The 18,005-nt window shown below is 45.0% G+C and overlaps 1 protein-coding gene across 1 annotated transcript in view; it reads right to left on the reverse strand.

Moving 5' to 3' along the window:
- Positions 1-386: 386 nt before the first annotated feature.
- The window catches only part of MTARC2 (mitochondrial amidoxime reducing component 2), a 34,865-nt gene continuing 17,246 nt past the window's right edge, over positions 387-18,005 (reverse strand). The window contains exons 5-8 of the mRNA XM_080825274.1: positions 12,292-12,353; positions 12,118-12,189; positions 10,317-10,447; positions 387-1,199 (exon numbers count right to left, since the gene is read on the reverse strand). Of these exons, the coding sequence (XP_080681400.1) occupies positions 10,321-10,447; positions 12,118-12,189; positions 12,292-12,353 (261 nt within the window). The 3' untranslated portion in view covers positions 387-1,199; positions 10,317-10,320. The remainder of the gene's footprint in view (positions 1,200-10,316; positions 10,448-12,117; positions 12,190-12,291; positions 12,354-18,005) is intronic.

Below are 18,005 nucleotides of genomic sequence, written 5' to 3' on the forward strand. Positions count from 1 at the left end.
TATGTGATCTCGACACCCAGCGTGGGACTTGAACTCACGACCCCGAGATCAAGAGTCCCATGCTCTTCTAAGCCGGCCAGGTGCTGCTCTCTTCAGAAATTTAAAAGGAAAAAGTCTGCTTCTCTATTTCAATGGCTGACTTCAAAGTGTCCTTTGACAGTCTCCTCAAGGTCACTGGCCATCCTGCCTCAGTGGGCTGTCTTGTGTCGTGCATGATGCCCACCCCCGCCACCCACCAGGGGAGGGTGGAGTCCACTCCTAACTCTGGAAGGAAGCCCTCTTGCTAGGCTACTAGAAAAGAGTAAAGAAAAATCAATGCCAGTAACAACGTTCTAATATAAAATGAGAGAAGCCCTAAAGCAGACTCATAAATACCAGAGAAAAAGTACAACTAAGATTCACATTTATTAATATTAAAGAAACCACAAAATTATAAGTCGGTTAATTTGTTCACATATTTCTTCGGTGAGGATTTTTGGTTAGTCATATCAAAATAGTTCATTTCTCTGTTACAAAAAAAATTATTTGCACCTAAAAAAAACGTGCTCATGCTTTCCTCCTGTCCCTCCTGCTCTCAAAATTCCATTCTTTTTAAATCCTATTTTTTCTTCATCATACTTGGAATTCCAGGCAGTGTATCTGGCAGTTACACACACATTACTTCCAGATGGCTTCACAGAGGCTTAATCGAAAATAAAAGCAAGATCTATAAAATAATTTCCATACTCAAGTACAACCCGATTCCAAAACCCGTGAGCAAAGGTTTGACAGGATTCAATAGCCACGTAAAGACCGACAACAGGAATTTGTGTTAACATGTAAAAGGCACCTCAGAAAACAGTGATCTCATTTCCCATTCCTCCTAAAACACGATTCTTTGAGCTTTCTTAAATGCTCATCAATATTAATGTCAGGGATCCAGAAGCGTAATCACTATAGTAACATTCAAAACAATTTCAGAGACAGTGTGATTTATTTCAAAAGTCCTCATTACCTAAAATCTACTTATCTTCTTATTTCTGAATCGGCTTCTAATACTTTTCCTGCATTCACTCCGAGCACGCGTTACTTCAAAAAGCTGAAAATGGCGATTCATTTCCAGCTGAGGATGGCCGCAGGCTGGTTACCGAGGATGGCCCGGGGCGGTGCTGTCGCTGCTCTGGGTGAAATCCTACGGAAGGCCTCCCGGACCCTGAAACCTGAATCAATGACAAGGACCTCTGATTATTTGGTTATTTCTCCTACAGGTCATAAATACCTCCAACACTCACAAAACGGTCCCTCGATGGGGATGAAATGCAGGACACATAAACTACGTCCTGCGCCAAATTACCTCCACGGGAAAAAGCAGCCCATCAAGACTGAGAGGCCCACCTAGGTCTGGCAAGAGACCAGAGCCAGGATCTCCCCACAGGGCACGAGGGGGTGCCCAGGAGAAGAACGCGTTTGAAAGCTGTTGGTCAAGATGCTGAAATATACGCCTGTATCCTGCACATCAATAATTCCATTTTAACGATCTAACCTACAGAAAACACTTTATTGTAAAACGGCCCTGGGGGCACCTGGGTGGCTCTGTCTGTTAAACGTCTGACTTCAGCTGGGGTTGTGATCTCGGGTCCTGGGATCGAGCCCCCCCACAGGCTCCCCACTCGGCAGGAAGGCTGCCTCTTCCTTTCCCTGTGCCCCTCCCCCTGCCTGTGCGTGTGTGCTCTCTCTCTCTCAAATGAATAAATAAAATATTTTTAAAAAATAATAAAATAACATGATTCTGCATACAAAGATATATGCTATGCTATTATTTACAACAAAATTGGATATATTCCAAGTGTCAAATACTATAAAATGGTGTTTAAAAAAAAATTGGTGTTTAGAACACGGTTATATTTCTACATGTCATGTTATGAAGCCATCCCATCAGAAATGACGTTTGAGAAGCCGGGAGGTCTACAAAAGTGTGTATGATACATACTTCTGCGTATATGTACCATCTGATATACAGATGACACAGATCTGCATATATATCACATGATATACAACGTATATCAGTATATAATATGTATGATATATATATGTACATATTACATATGTCACACAGATCATGGCTACATTCAGCAAACAAAAAACCAACCTGAATACAATCTTTAACGATGACAATGGGTGATTTCTTTCCCCAACTTCACTGGTATTTTCTAAACTCACCATGAGGAACGTGTACTGCATCTACAGTGGAACAGATGAACCCTTATAGAATGAAAGTTTAAACGAGTATGTGACCCCTGTGCAAATATTAACTGCTATCTTTGTACGGCTTTAACCAACCTGTCATATAAAGAATCCAGAACGCGGAAACCAGACTAGGCTCACAATGGAGATGAGTAACATCACCATGATTTTTAAAGCCCAGAAGCAATGCCCGCCAGAAAGGAAAGTTCTCCATGCTTCTAGGGGGTGGGCCACAGGGCAAGCGTCCTGGGTTTTGATGGGGGACTGCTGGATGATTAGGCTAAGAGTTGCTCTGGGCCCAGTGGCCAACAGCATCTCGGCCACGTGCACCGTCTGGGCACTCAGGCATCCCTCGCCGTGCCCACAGCTTGCACCTCGCTTAAGACCCATGTTGCCACCCACGCCTGGCCTTTCACGGCTCCTCCCAGCTGCAGTCTACCCCATGCAGGTGTGACCTAATTGACTTTATTAACCAGTTCATGAGTCACACAGCATCCCATCTAGCAAGGACAGGGGAGCTCCACTGAGCTAAACAAGTTTTTCCAGGCAGAGAAAAGACATAAAAAGAAGAACGGACTTCATTAGCAAGGAACGCAGTGTTGAGGCAAGGCTGTCCTCCTGAGAACGGTCTGCTAGTCGGCTTCCTACTTTCTGACCAGAAAGTTCCATGTTGCCTTGTCAAAGGGTACATTCTAGGGGAACCGGAATTGCAGTCAGGTCAGGTGGGAAGTCTTGGTTTACTGGCTTGAAGCCTTAACTGAATGAAGCCACTTTAGGGCTGTGGTTTTCTTGTTAGCAATTCCTCCCTCTGGATCAGACTCTCAGCTAAACAGAGTTGTGCTCAAAATCGAAGGCACTGGCGTCAGTCTCAGCTCTGCTGTGTGGGGCTCGCAGCTTCTGCTGATCCTCTGTGCGGCATTCCCAGGTCTCTGTGAAATTCACACGTTACAACTCAAGGTCTGCATTCCCTAAGTCTGTTCTCTGTTCCTTTTCTCCTTTCATCGTAGTCTTTGGGAGATCATGTGCTTGGTGGCTAGTGGTTGGGATCAGACATTTAAAGTTTTTAAAAGGATACGGGGGCATCTGAGTGGCTCAGTCGGTTAAGTGCCTGCCTTCAGCTCAGGTCACGATCCTGGGGTCCTGGGATCAAGCCCCGTACTGGGCGCCCTGCTCAGCAGGGACTCTGCTTCTCCCTCTCCTTCTGCTCCTCCCCCACTTTCCCTCTCTCACTCTCTCTCAAATAAAAATCTAAAAAAAAAAAAAAAAAGAAAGAAAGAAAGAAAGAAGGAAATAGAAAAAGGTTTTGAGAGGACACAAAGCAGTAGGAAGATTATTATAATCACTATAAGCAGGATAATCCCCAGTGTCTGGAGTTCACTTTGAAGCCTTGGTGCCCGAGACCCAAACCAATCAAGTCAAATTGATCAAAGACAGACCTCTCCACGGAAGGGGTCATCCTTTAGGCCAAGTGGCTTGCTCAGTGATCTTAGGTAAGTGAGTTTTAGTTTCCCCAGAAGTGTCAATCCAGGTACAGCAGGTGGTGTTGGCCACAGCACAAATACCTCCTTGCTCAGCTCAGAGGTAATCAAGAGGGGTCCTATTATCAAGAACTACTCTGGCAGACACTCTGCAGATCTGCCCTGAGCAGCTACTGCTTCAGCAGCAGCCTCTGTAATCATTATAAGAATTCAGAAATTAGCCCCATTTTTTTTTAGAGACAGAAAGTGTGGTTGTCTGCGTGCATGAAGCCAGGGTGGGGTGGGGGGCAGAGGGAGAGAATCCCAAGCAGGCTCCACGCTCAGCACAGAGCCGGACACAGGGCTCAATCTCACGATACAGAGATCATGACCTGAGCTGAAATCAAGAATCGGATGCTTAACTGACCGAGCCGCCCAGGCGCCCCGAAAATTAGCCTCACCGACATTTATTCCTAACTAGGGAAATGGGGATCTGTCAAAAGGAGTGAATCCCCACACTGGTAGGTCCCTTTTAACTCAACAAGGTAAATTTAGCCTTAGCAATGGCCTGCAACATAGAATGAGTGTGTTGTCTTTCCAAGCTAAGACCAGGGTAAAGGAAAGGAAAAGAAGGAGAAGGATTTTATGTTCAAAGTATGAAGTCTTGATCTTGGTCTTGGGTGGAAGCAGTCGACGGCAAGTCCATGATTTCTCTTCCTCCTCAATTTAATTTCTAGGTCTTCACGGTCTGCATCGGACCAGGTGTCATGGAGAGCCCTTCTCCTGCTTTGTGATATGTACCCAGACTCAACACCTTCTAGATTTGCAGCAGTGTCCGTGGTCAGGAGCACCAGGAAACGTCTCTTTTGATGGGGCTAGAATGGCTGTCTTCCTCTGATGACCCTTCCAGGATACCTAGGCACCAGTCTCTACGCCGTGACCGACAGGATCCTTCGAACTGGGATCTGGGAAGCATCTTCAACCTCATGACGATCAGAAGAAGGTTGTTTCGGGGTGCCTGGGTGGCTCAGTGGGTTAATCCTCTGCCTTCGGCTCAGGTCATGATCTCAGGGTCCTGGGATCAAGCCCCATATCGGGCTCTCTGCTCAGCGGGGAGTCTGCTTCCCCCCACCCCGCCTGCCTTTCTGCCTACTTGTGATCTCTGTCTGTCAAATAAATAAATAAAATCTTTATATATATATTAAAAAAAAGAAGGTTGTTTCATTCTCTGCCGCTAGAATTCTAAAAATTTTTCAAGGTTATTGTTAAGGCTCACATGGTCTGTCTAGTGACGTGGTGCTTGATCACTGGAAATCACGGGAGGTAGACCCCAAGTGGGAAACACACTTTTTAACAGTTTCTTTGCTACTATGGGGGCATCAGCCTTGCAGTAGGGAAAGGCTTCAGCCCATCGGGAAAGTAGGATACAGTCACAGGAACATACTGATAACCGGGACTCACTGCCATTGAATGAATTCTAGGCGCAGGTGATCCAAGGGTCTAGGGAGGGGGAGGTCTGAGGCCTCCGGGCATAAAAACAGTTTTATTTTGTCTTGGGATTATGGACCTGACACGTCAGGCATTGCTGGTAGACTGTTTCTGCGATCTTATAAACGTCTCGCTGCCCGTGTCTGTTCGTAACTTGAGTCATCGTAAATGTACTGTGGTGCGTGAAAGAAGGCAAAACCTGGAAAATGGAGTTTGCCAGGAAGCCAGGGACAACCAGGTGGCTTTCTTGGGGTTCCTATAACCCCGGCAGTTCATTTCGTTTGCAGGACTTGTTCACCCACCTGCGTTCTTACAAGTCAGGGGCAGACTGTGGCCATGGTGGGAGGACATCGATATGGCAAAGGCCTGGCAACGAGCAGTCTTTTTTCTTTCTCAGAAGAATGGACTTAATCCACTTGCCACAATTTTACAACGCAACAAAAAGAAGGCTTGGTATTGCCCCTTATCTGACAATGCTTCTCATGTAATTTGATATATCGAATAAGCCTAATGAGTTGAACAAATCTTTTGAAATGTTCGAGGTCAAAAAGAGTTAACAGACCAAAAGTGCAGGAAAAACAAAAACAAAAAAAAAAACACACTTTGTCTTTTTAATAGAGAAACCCAAACTCTAATTTTCACCAGCTTACTTTTGATATTAAACCTTATTTTTAATTCTATTCATTTTAATCTTAGCCAGCTTGACCACACATTAAAATTCCTTTTCAAGGATTCTTTTCCACAAACCTTCTACAACTTTATTATTCCTTTTTAAAGATTTTATTTATTTACTTGAGAGAGAGAGAGAGTATGAGCAGGGGGGAGGTAGTGGGAGAGGGAGAAGCAGACACTCCACTGAGCAGGGAGCCCAAGGTAGGGCTCGATGCCAGGACCCTGGGATCATGACCTGAAGCGAAGGCAGACGCTTAACCGACTGAGCCACGCAGGTGCCCCAAGTCAGGAATTTTCTGATGGGCACCAAGGAGATGGCCACCAGGGCCCTCTCTGTCCCCCAAAGGAAGATGGTGTAGTCTGCATGGTAAAACGCCCCTCCTCCTTCCCTAAGGGAAGGTGATCCTGCCTGGAACAATCCTTTTCTTTTGTTGACAACCTTCTTGCCCACCCTTATTTCTATAAAAACCTCATAGAACTCCTCAAAGCTCCCCGCTGCTCGTTGGATGGTTTGCTGCCAGATTCAGGAATTGCTTACCAGAGCCAGTTAGATCTTCAAATTTATTTGGTTGAATTTTGTTTTTTAACAGCTCTCAACAATGATGTATAGATTAACCACAAAAACTATGAGACCTTAGGCAGAGTCAGTCATTCTCCTGAGGTAGTATTTTTTTCTTAGAAGGGGGCGCCTGGATGGCTCAGCCAGTTGGGCATCCAACTCCTGATCTTGGCTCCGGTCTTGATCTCAATGAGTTCAAACCCCACACTGGGCTCCACACTGGGTGTGTAGTCTACATACATACATATATGTGTGTGTGTGTGCGTGTGTGTGCATGTGTGTATGTGTGTATGGAGCATATATATAAATATATATAAATCGTAAGAGATAGCAAATACTTATTTGCTAGTAAACTCAAGCAGAATAAAAGTTTTACATTTAATATTGATAACTCTAAAGATGTGTCTACTTTAATTAAACCAACAAACTTTTTTCTAAGATTTTATATATTTATTTGAAAGAGAGTGAGCGAGAGAGAGCACGCGCACAAGCTGGGGAAGGGAGAGAGGGAGAGGGGGAAGCGGACTCCCTGCTCAACGCCGGATTCAATCCAGGAGTCCGGGATCAAGACCTGAGAAGGCAGATGCTTAGCTGACTGAGCCACCCAGATGCCCTAAATCAACGAACTTAAATTAGCTTTAACACAAAACATTTTCTGAGATCTCACGAAGCTGGAAAACATTTACGTTAATTTCTATCTTTTCCAGAGTTCTAGAATGCCCAAGCCTTATAAATGCTTGTCTTCCAGGGCCCCTGGGTGGCTCAGTGGGTTAAGCCTCTGCCTCTGGCTCAGGTCATGATCTCAGGGTCCTGGGATCAAGTCCCGCATCGGGCTCTCTGCTCAGCGGGGAGCCTGCTTCCCCCACTCTCTCTGCCTGCCTCTCTGCCTATAAATAAATAAAATCTTAAAAAAGAAATTAGAAAAAAGAAAAAAAAAACACAAATGCTTGTCTTCCAACCAACTAAACAGAGCTCTTTCACAAATTACTTTTAGCAATACCAACCAGAGGGAGAAAAATGCCTCACACTTCTGACAAACACATAAACACACAGATGTAAAAACCTTATAGTTACTCATATTGCTGGAGAAGATTTTGAAGACTTGTATTTGTCTCTGGAATGAAGGAGACTTGCTGGCGGTTGGGCACAAATGCCCTTACAGTAGTTCACATTTTCAAAAAGGCCTCTTTTCCTTTTTCTTTTTTTCTCTTAGTCTCAGATACTGGATTGTGAGCTGTGTTTAAACTTCAGTGATAAGATGTACAACTAAGGGACATAGAAAGAATGGAAATTCCTCCAAAAAGGACTTTTGTTTCCGAAGGCAAATCAAGCAGTTTGAGACAGATAAGGGAAATCTGGGGGTTGGTAAAGGGACAGGTGAGTTTGGAATTGCCCCTAGAGCTGACTTCTGTTTTGCAAAAGATCTGTCCGATAAGGACAGTTGTTCTACATTCTCTACAAAATTTAGTTTATGGGTTGATCCACCCATCCAAAGGCATTATCCTCGATTTGCTTCTTTCCCTCCCGACATATGGTTCAAATTTTAAATGTTTCTCTTTTTTTTTTTTAAGATTTTATTTATTTAATTTTATTTTAGAAAGAAAAAGCATGAGCAGGGGCGGGGAGGCGGGCCATTGTGGGGACACAGAGAGAGAGAGAATCTCAAGACGACTCCGCGCTCAGCACAGAGCCCGTAAAGGGCCTCCATTCCAGGACCCTGAGATCGTGACCGGAGCCAAAATTAACAGTCAGACACTCAACCAACTGAGCCACCCAGGCACCCCAGATTTTAAATATTTTTGGCAACACTGAATAACCTCCCCTTGGGCATAAGACAGGTCCTCAACGAGGGTGCAAAGGATATTACGCCCTGAAGGCTGGTGTCACTCCTGAAGACAGCCAGATGAGCCAGAAGAACCAACCAATAACCTGCGAGTTCCAGGCAGGCAGAAAGCCAAGCCCAGTTATGCCAAATGAGACAAAGCAAAGGCAATAGCTCCCTCTGGGAAAGAAAGGATCCGTAAATAATGCATTTGGATTTGGAAAGGAAGGGACAACGTGGACTTTTATGTTTCTCTCTCAACTGAGCACTACAGACAGAGATTCGCAAGAGTTGGTTCTGGTAAGAATGTTTACCCTTTGCTGGTTCCCACCAGTTTTCCTAGGAGCCACTCTGCAATGGTGACAACAAAAATCGTGGCTAATATTTATTGATCATGTTCTATGTTGGTTGTAGAGGCTGTTCTCAGGCAACGGGCTTGAGCTATGGAAGCTTGGGCAAGACAAAGGGGCCCACAGTGACCAGACAACCAGGTGGAGTTCGAATATTACCAAAAATGGGAAAATTCCCCAAGTCCCCATAGGCTCCTCACTCTGCCCTATAACTCTAGCCCCTTACCACCGCCTCCCAGCGGACAGTCTCTCTTCTCTGTGCTGCCCACTGCTCCCCAGCCGTGTATTCAATAAACTACCTCCTCCCCTCTGCCCTGGGTGAATTCTTTCTCCGCCCATGCTTCCTGCCCCCACCCGATCAGGACACCTCACATATCTGTGGCAATGAGGCAACCTTATATAAGTTAATCCTCAAAATAACTACGATGACTGTTTTGTTGAGTACTGCCGTATTTCTACTTTGTAGATAAGGGTACTAGGCTGAGAGGTTAAATAACTCAACCAAGTTGGGAAAAGGATCTGCTAGGATTGTGAACCCGTGTCCCTGGTCTGGATCTAGACAGACCAGACCGGTAGCCCATGTTGTCCTCAAGGCTGCTCAAGCGAGAAGGTGAAGAAAGAAAGTCAGGCCAGGATTAGAAAGGACAGTCAAGAATTTGACATGAGGTTACTTTCAGAACTGGGTTATAGATTTTATGAAAAGAGTTGCTTAAGGGACACCTGGGTGGCTCAGTGGTTAAGCATCCGCCTTCAGCTCAGGTCATGATCGCAAGGTACTAGGATCGAGCCGCACATTGGGCTCCCTGTTCTTCCTCTCCTACTCCCTCTGCTTGTGTTCCCTCTCTCACTGCGTCTCTCTCTGTCAAATAAATAAAATCTTTAAAAAAAAAAAAAAGAAAGAAAGAAAGAAAGAAAAGAGTTGCTTAAAAACCTCAGTTCAAAGTCTTCCAAATGATTTTATTTCTATAATTTGGGGGGTGGGCATTATGCTCCAGGTGTCAGGTTGCATTTGGCCGATGAAATCAGGTAAGAGCACTATTTTCTACCTCATGATTCAGAATCCAGGCACCCTGATGCACTAATATTTTTCAGACTTTAAATCACATTTTAAAAATAAATTTTATAAAAAGTATTTCATGGGGGCGCCTGGGTGGCTCAGTGGGTTAAAGCCTTTGCCTTCGGCTCGGGTCATGATCCCAGAGTCCTGGAATCGAGCCCCACATCGGGCTCTCTGCGCGGCCGGGAGCCTGCTTCCTCTCTCTCTCTCTCTCTCTGCCTGTCTCTCTGCCTACTTGTGATCTCTCTCTCTGAGTCAAAAAAATAAATAAAATCTTAAAAAAAAAAAAAGTATTTCATGTTTTTCTCAAGTTGATTTTGCGTAACTTACACATTTCCCCTCACTTTTCTATCTGAGACAGAAAAAAATCAACCTAGAACTCTTGAGACCTGCTCACCTTCATGTCCTTATTCCTTCACGAATTGAGAATATCTCCCTGTCTTTTGCTGGGGCCCCTGCATGAGCATTTTATAACTGAATGGGAAGTGGGAGAGCAGCCTGGGCGAAATCAATCAGATTGTGGAGGGAAGAAAAATAAAAGCCATTTTCCAACTTCAAAGAGCAGAACACAAACCACTCTTTCTCCCAAGAGTTAAAGCAGCAAAACGTAAAAACATCTCAACACAAGAAAATGTGGCCGTGGCCTCGAGGCAATGCATTCCTGCGGCAAAGCTGGCCCTTCACCTACCATGTCACTGAACCAGCTGGTACACGGGGTCACCGACTTTCAGGCTGCCAATTTTCTCCACTGAATAATAGACCCCAAAAAGTGGGGACGACTTGTATATTGCCTTCTCGGAAGGATCACACAGGCGGTAGCTGAAAGAAGCAAAAATTCATCATCAGGTACAAAAGGGAAGTCAGAATCTAAGTGCTCTCGAGAGAATTCAAGGGGCGCCTGGGTGGCTCAGTGGGTTAAGCCTCTGCCTTTGGCTCAGGTCATGATCTTAGGGTCCTGGGATCAAGCAAGCCCTGCATTGGGCTTTCTGCTCACTCCCTCGTCTCTGCGTCAAATAAATAAATGAATAAAATTGTTAAAATTTTTCAAAAAAAGGGAATTCAAGTTTTCATTCCCCGATGACCTATACGTAAGTAGCAAGCCTCTTCCACAACGCGGACAGAGAAGTCTGTGGGCCAGGAGCCTCTTTTCCTAGAAGCATGCTGAGGGTCTATACAATTTTTCCATGGTTTTAGTTTGAAAAAACTTTAAGTGTTACTCAAAATAAGTGGTATGTTTGCATGTGCAGCTTGGACTTCACAACTCCCTGAAACAAATGCCCACACAGTCTCGAAGTGGAACTGCCTAAACTTGCCAAGTCCTTTTTTCTTTAATCAGTTAATTGATTTATTTGGGGGCAGGAGAGAAGCAGGCTCCCTGCTGAGTGCAGAGCCCAATGCGGGACTTGATCCCAGGACCCTGAGATGGCGACCTGAGCTGAAATAGAGTCAGATGCTTAACTCACTGAGCCACTCAGGCGCCCTCCAAACCTTCCGTTCAATGCTTGTAAATAATACGCTTCCCCCCACCCCAGGTTTATCAGCCCAAAGCTGAAGCTCTTTGGTGAACAAAAATAAAGATACAGAGGCAACAGGCATGAAGCAGGATGACTGACAAAGTTAATCTCTTTCAAAAGGCCTGTCTAAAGAGAAAAAAATAAAAGTCAAAAAACAAAACACAATTGCATATCCGAAGTCTTCAAGAAATAACCTCTTCTCTAACTCAAAGCCACTGGAGACCAATAATAAGACAGAGAAAAAGAAAATAGAATATTATCTCCCAAAAATGTTGACTTCGTTTTAAAAACACATTCTCTATTGATAACTAAAGTCAACCAATAACAAAACACAACACCCGGGCCCAAAAGGTGGTCCCGGATAAACTCTGACAACTCATTCCATTTCCACTTTTTTCATGTTTCATTCACTTTTCTCAATTGAAGGCAACTTCAATTCGCCTCATAATCCTTCATGTTGCGTCTAATAAAGAGATCCGAGGTGCAATAAAATAACTACAGTATTTGGGGTCTTCATTTGGACATGCCCACATGACTTATTAAAAATTGACATGAGGGGACGCCTGGGTGGCTCAGTGGGTTAAAGCCTCTGCCTTCGGCTCAGGACATGATCTCAGGGTCCTGGGATTGAGTCCCGCATCGGGCTCTCTGCTCAGCGGAGAACCTGCTTCCCCCTCTCTCTCTGCCTGCCTCTCTGCCTACTTGTGATCTCTCTCTGTGTGTCAAATAAATAAATAAAATCTTTAAAAAAAAAATTGACATGAGAGATCTGAAAATTTCCAAACACAGCATTAGACAATGAAAAATCTGTCAAAAGCACTTGAAGATCCATCCACAAAAAAAGAGGAAGCAATTTACCCACACACATGCCAACCAGAAGGCAGAGGGAAAGGTGCTCGGGCAGGGCACCAACCCTCTCAGGTAGCTCTGGGATGGGGATAATATTATAAACACAGCGGACACATGGCTATTTACCTCTTCAGGGTTTCCAGTGGCTCCTTCCTGTCTATCACTCCGGTATCTGGGTCTACAGTGGTCAAAATGCACCTGTTATTCAAGAACCAACGATTAGGGGGTAGTTAGGAACCATCGAATGGGCCACCTCCCCCCACCCCACCCCCCAGAGGCTGACTCTCACAGAATCCTTACCTGGGGCAAGACAAAACCTTTTTCATTTCTACGTTGCCAATCAGGAGTTCATCCCAAGTATCCTAGGAGGAAAGAAGAAGTTATCTTTTGAATCAAGGCTTCATTCATCTTTAAAGCAGTTTACTCTTCGGCTAGTCCTAACTATAAAGCTAGCAGAGGAAAGCAGAGACAGACACCCAGAAGTATCTCCCAAAGGGACCAAAGGGAGACGGCACACAGGCGAGGCCAGGATCCAGCCACCTCTTGACTCAGTGTCTCCAAAACCCAAGTCCGTCAGCACAGCAAGAACAGACCTCCTCTGCGAGGCCGTTTGCCATGAGAATCATACATTAACTACAAGGCCAATTTACTGATATATAATGAGAAACGTACAGCTTGCAAGACAAGCCCACTTTGTCCTTAGAGCTAAGTTACAATGGTAGCCAAGTTCAAATCTGATAGTTCTTTGTTGAATGTCTTCACCCTGACTTCACGGGAAGTCAGGTATGAGACCGACACATTCAATAATCACTCCCAGCTCCACAGAGAGACAGCCTGGGGCAGGGGGCGGGGGGAGTGACCTCACATGCCAGAGCCACTGAAACTGATCTCAACTCAAGTGAGGTTTGGAGGCCGAAGGTCTAAGGGGTTTGAGGAGTAGTCAGTCCCCAAGAGAGGAAATGAGACGTCTATTCCTCTCACGTGGTCCTGGACTCCCCCCCTCCCACCACCACCACGGGGACAGGAGAGGGAGGTAGGATTGGTGGGGAAGAGGGGGACTAACACATCATGTTTCCCCTTCCACCTCTGATGACCAGCCCCACTCCTCCTCCAGGGGTGCGCAAACCCCCAAGGCCTACAGGGGTGACTTAGCAAACACAGGAAAGGTACTCCAGTTCCTAACTGGGTCTTCCCAGCTCACAGATCTGCTCCAGAACAGGAGCATAGCTGCGGTAAAGGTCTCTGTGGATGCCCGGGGTTCCCACACCACTTAGGAAAACACTGCTGTGTTCCAAACGACCAGCTGACAGACAAACCACGTTGTCCTTGCAAAAGGCAAGGACCCTCATGTAACAAGTGGGATTTCTATATCCCAGCCAGAACTTATTACAAGTTTTATGCAAACGGCAAAAATATGCAAGATAACCAGAGCAGGTGGCTCAGCTGGCGGAATGTAACAGGGATCCCGCATGGGGAAGTGACGGGTCGGCCACCTGCAGCCCTGGCCTGGGGGTGGCAGAAAAGGCTGATGCATTTTGCCACATGAGGGCGCCGCGTCCACAGGAATGTGAGCCCATCAGCGCCCCGCAGCTCTCCAACTCCCTTCCTTTCATGGTCTTTGCACAAATGATGATGAATTTCATACTTCAAAGCCACAGATCTGTGAAAATGCTGCCTTGTGACTGTGGCATGAAGCAGGAAAGCCTGAAAAGTTCAATTAGGTGTCCTAGCTTAACAAAACAGATTTAATTCTGTAGACGGTTTGTTTCTCTAAACTGGGTACTGCTGTTCTCTGGGCAGTACCCAGTTTAGATAAATTGTCTATATACATAGAAATTGTCTCAAGCTCCCCAAATGGCAGCTCTAATGACCTCCAAAAATATTAATCCCTTTATATAATAATGCCACTCACCCTAATCTGATCATGGTTGGCATTTTGGTGCAGAGTGTTATTTGCAGTAAAAAAAAAACAACACTACATGAATTACACTTAAATGTAATTATTAATTCAGTTATTAGAGGAAAATAATAAAATACCTTAAGTTATTAAAAGTTCATTTGAATTAAGAAAGCATGAAATTAAATTTTCCATTAGGTTCTGTTAGACACACGGGAAGTTCCAGTGCCTTCCCTAAACCCAGAAAACAGCTGGAAGAGCTGACTGCTCCCCCTGCTGGCAAGCAGCCGCTCTGCAGTCGGGCAAAATCCAGGCCCCTAAGACCTACATTTACGGTGATGGATAAAACCATGCAGGTTTTGAGGGGCAAGAAGAAAGGACAGGAAGAAAGAAAAGCAATAAGAAAGGAGAGAGCACTGTACGCAATGGGCTCAACTCTACAGAATCAGCCTGAGAAATTACGATGAATTTGCCATTTATGTTGGAAAGCATTACATTAAGATTACATTGTTTCTCGTGACAAGTAGCATCCAAAGACAGACATAAATTAAGAGTCTGGGGCAATTACTGTGGAGCACACAGCACAGTGCAGACGAGGGTGTCTGCTTCTTTGAGACCGTCACTAGAGTCCAGAGAGGCAACAAATTAAATGCATGACAGGAGATTCTCCCCTCTCTGTCTCTCTCTCTCTCTCCCCCCGTTCCTTTCTCTCTCTGTACACACACACACACACACACACATCCCAAGCCATGTTGGGATAAACTGAGGGGATGAACAGGTAAATAAACAAGTTTGTTGTTTAGAAATCCTTTGCTATTTTTCTGGTTTGGTATCAATGATGCCATAAGATTACAGTGAGTGTGCGAAGCCATGAACTAGGGCTGGTAACTACATGTGGCCCATATAGAAAGGAATTACTGTTCAGGCAGCAGAAAGGAGGATGTGAGTCTTTATTTATCAACTGAATAAGGTTCAAGATGTTGCTAAGTGAAGAAAGCACATCTATATATACACGATATGTAGGGTAAGGCTGTTCGTGTAAAAAAATTTAAAAACCAACAACCTGTACATACAGCTATGTGTATATATTTAGAGCAATATATTTGGAAGGCTCATCAAGTTTAAACAGTATTTTTATAATAATTTTATTTTTTTGTTTTCCTTTTTGTATATTTTTTTTTTTTTTTTTTTTTTAATCAGAAGCATATCATCTCGGGGCACCTGGGTGGCTTAGTTGGTTGGGCGGCGACCTTTGGCTCGGGTTATGGTCCTGGAGTCTCAGGATGGAGTCCAGCATCGGGCTCCCGGCTCCATGGGGAATCTGCTTCTCCCTCTGACCTTCTCCCCTCTCATGCTCTCCCTCTCTCTCTCTCTCTCCCCCTCTCAAATAAATAAATAAATAAAATCTTTCAAAAAAAAAAAAAAAAGAAGAAGAAGCATGTCATCTCAACAACACAATTTTAAGATCATCTTGGTCTAGGAAATTTCTCAGATGCTTTCCAACAGCAAACAGCAAACAGCAAACAGCATGGTGTGTTTCCAATACCAGTTCTGCAATTCCCTGACACCAGGAGAGGTCCTACACTGGTTCTGACGCTAACCAGCCAGAGTCAGTGAGCACAGACCCCTTGGGTTAAGGGCTCGGTCCCACAGACCTCCCCTCGCTCCTCACTTCGGATGCCAAGGGTACAGCCCTCCCACACTTCTGGTCGACCAGCTATAAATCGAGGATTCCCAGGTCCCCCTCCGCAGGTTGGGTATTTTGCCAGGAGAGCACACAGAACTCAGGAAATTACTATTACCAGTTCATTACAAAGGATACTGTAAGGACCTATTTTATGTTTATATTTTGTCAAGAGGCTTTCATTGAGGTTAAACAAAACCTTGTTGTTTAGCCCTTGAACTGTCCTGCTCCCCTTCCCCCAGGGGATTTACTTAAAGGCGGGTCCCGGAAACCAGCTCCAGGTAACAATGCCCAGATACAAAGATGGGTCAGGCCAGGTGGAGACATCCGATCAGTAGGGGGTTGCATACTGTCTCCCTAGCTACCAAGGAGCATGGGCCCCCGCCCTTTGGGAACCCTTTTGGCGCCAATCCTAATCAAGGTGTAATAGGCTGATTCAAATGTCTACTAGGGTAAATTATAATTCAATTGGTCACCTAGCATCACTGTGGAGTTTCCTGTGTGTGTTACAATCTCATTGGTCACCTGTGCGTGGCCAGGCCCAACCGCATGGCCTTTGCCCTTAAAAGCTAGACTGTGAAACAGAGAAGGGTCGCCCTCTCTTGTAAGAGGTGCGGCCCCGAACGTTCGGTTAGATTCTTGATGCTTGGCGCGAAATAAAGCTTTGCTTGACCTTCGCTTTGTATCAGTCTCGCTCCTTTAATCACGGACCCGTTATTGGGGCATAACAGATACAACTCAGGGGCAGTCAGGTGGAAGAGAGGCAGGGGACAGGCTATGGGGGAAGGAGCCCGAAGCTTCCAAACCGAGGTCCCAGCTCCCCTTCCCCCTGTTTTCACCAACCTGGGAGCGCTCCAAAACCAGACATTTAAGGGTTTGGTTTTTTGGGTTTTTTTTTTTTTTAAGATTTTATTTATTTGACAGAGATCACAAGTAGGCAGAGAGGCAGGCAGAGAGAGAGGGGGAAGCAGGCTCCCTGCTGAGCAGAGAGCCCGATGCAGGGCTTGACCCCATGACCCTGGAATTATGACCTGAGCTGAAGGCAGAGACTTTAACCTACTGAGCCACCCAGGCGCCCCCGTTTAAGGGTTTTTAGCGGAGGTTTTATTACCGGAAGATCACACCACTGTCTACTTGCAACTGAACTCAACCTCCAGCCCCTCTCCCCTCCCTGGAGGCCTGGGAGTGGGGCTTAAAGTTCCAAATTTCCAGTCAAGGCTCGGCCTTGCTGGTGACCTACCTCCAGCCTGAAACTACTTACCCCACCCCACCCCCAACCACTCGCCTCATTAGCATAATTCAGGCTATGAAAGGAGCCTGTTATTAATAATAAAAGGTGCCCCTATCACTACCGACACTCAGGAAACTCCAAGGGTTTTTGGAGCTGTTTTAAGGGACAAACACCAAATATGTATTTCCCATGACACCACACAGTTCAACTATCTCAAACCAAAAACTTTTTCAGTTTTTAAGATACACATGCAAAATATTAATGTCCTATTCCAAAATTTAAATGCGCTCCCTTTCTAGAAACCCATGGCATTCTTCCCAGAGACACACACATACCCTGTGCTAAGTGTTCCTTTCGCCGGGCTCCCACCAGTGAGGTTACAACCCTCAACCCGCTGGCTACTGAGCCCTTGGTTCTGCTTCATCCTGGGACGCTTGCAGGCAGACACAGTGAATTCATTTCTGTAAGTTCAGCACCCAGAAAACTCTCAATAAACGTCTGTTGCATGCGTGAGTGTTCTAGAACCTTGTTGATACACTGCAATTAAGTTTCCTTAACCTAAGTAAAACTCTACCTGAGGCCAAACTTCCCTCACAGACGGACTAACACAAGATTCCTTACATTAAGAATTACCAATTTACAGGAGACAGGACTTTGCACTTATCAGACTGAGTAAAGATTATGGGCATCAATGCTGTCCGGGGTCGGAGAGGAAGGATGTGCTTCTGCTCAACTCGTGGGAACACAAATTGGTAGGAGGTTTCTGCAAATCCATTTGACAATATGAAAAGCCCTTAAAATTCTGACTTTGCATTTCTTAAGAATAAGTTGAGAAATGTAGATAAAGACTGTTTTACAAAGCTGTTCATTATTTATGTAAGGGAAAATGGAAAATACGCTCAATTATAAGGGAATGGCTAAGTAAGTGAAGGCATAGCTCCAAGATGGACGAACACGGAACCACAAACACTATGCTAATGAAGAATTTGTCCAGACAGAGCTGTGTGCCATCTACCATTAAGCGAAAATGGGGGGATTCAATACTACCTGTACAACATCACATAAATCATACTGGAAACACAATAAAATGTTACCACAGGCGACTTTTTGATGGTAGGATGGGGAAGGGTTTTTATTCCTTCAAGTTCTTCTTCACACAGAAGAAGTAGTACTTTAAAAATATTACTTTAAGCGGCACCTGG

Source organism: Martes martes, assembly GCF_963455335.1.
Source record: "Martes martes genome assembly, chromosome: 15".
Classification (NCBI taxonomy): Eukaryota; Metazoa; Chordata; class Mammalia; order Carnivora; family Mustelidae; genus Martes; species Martes martes.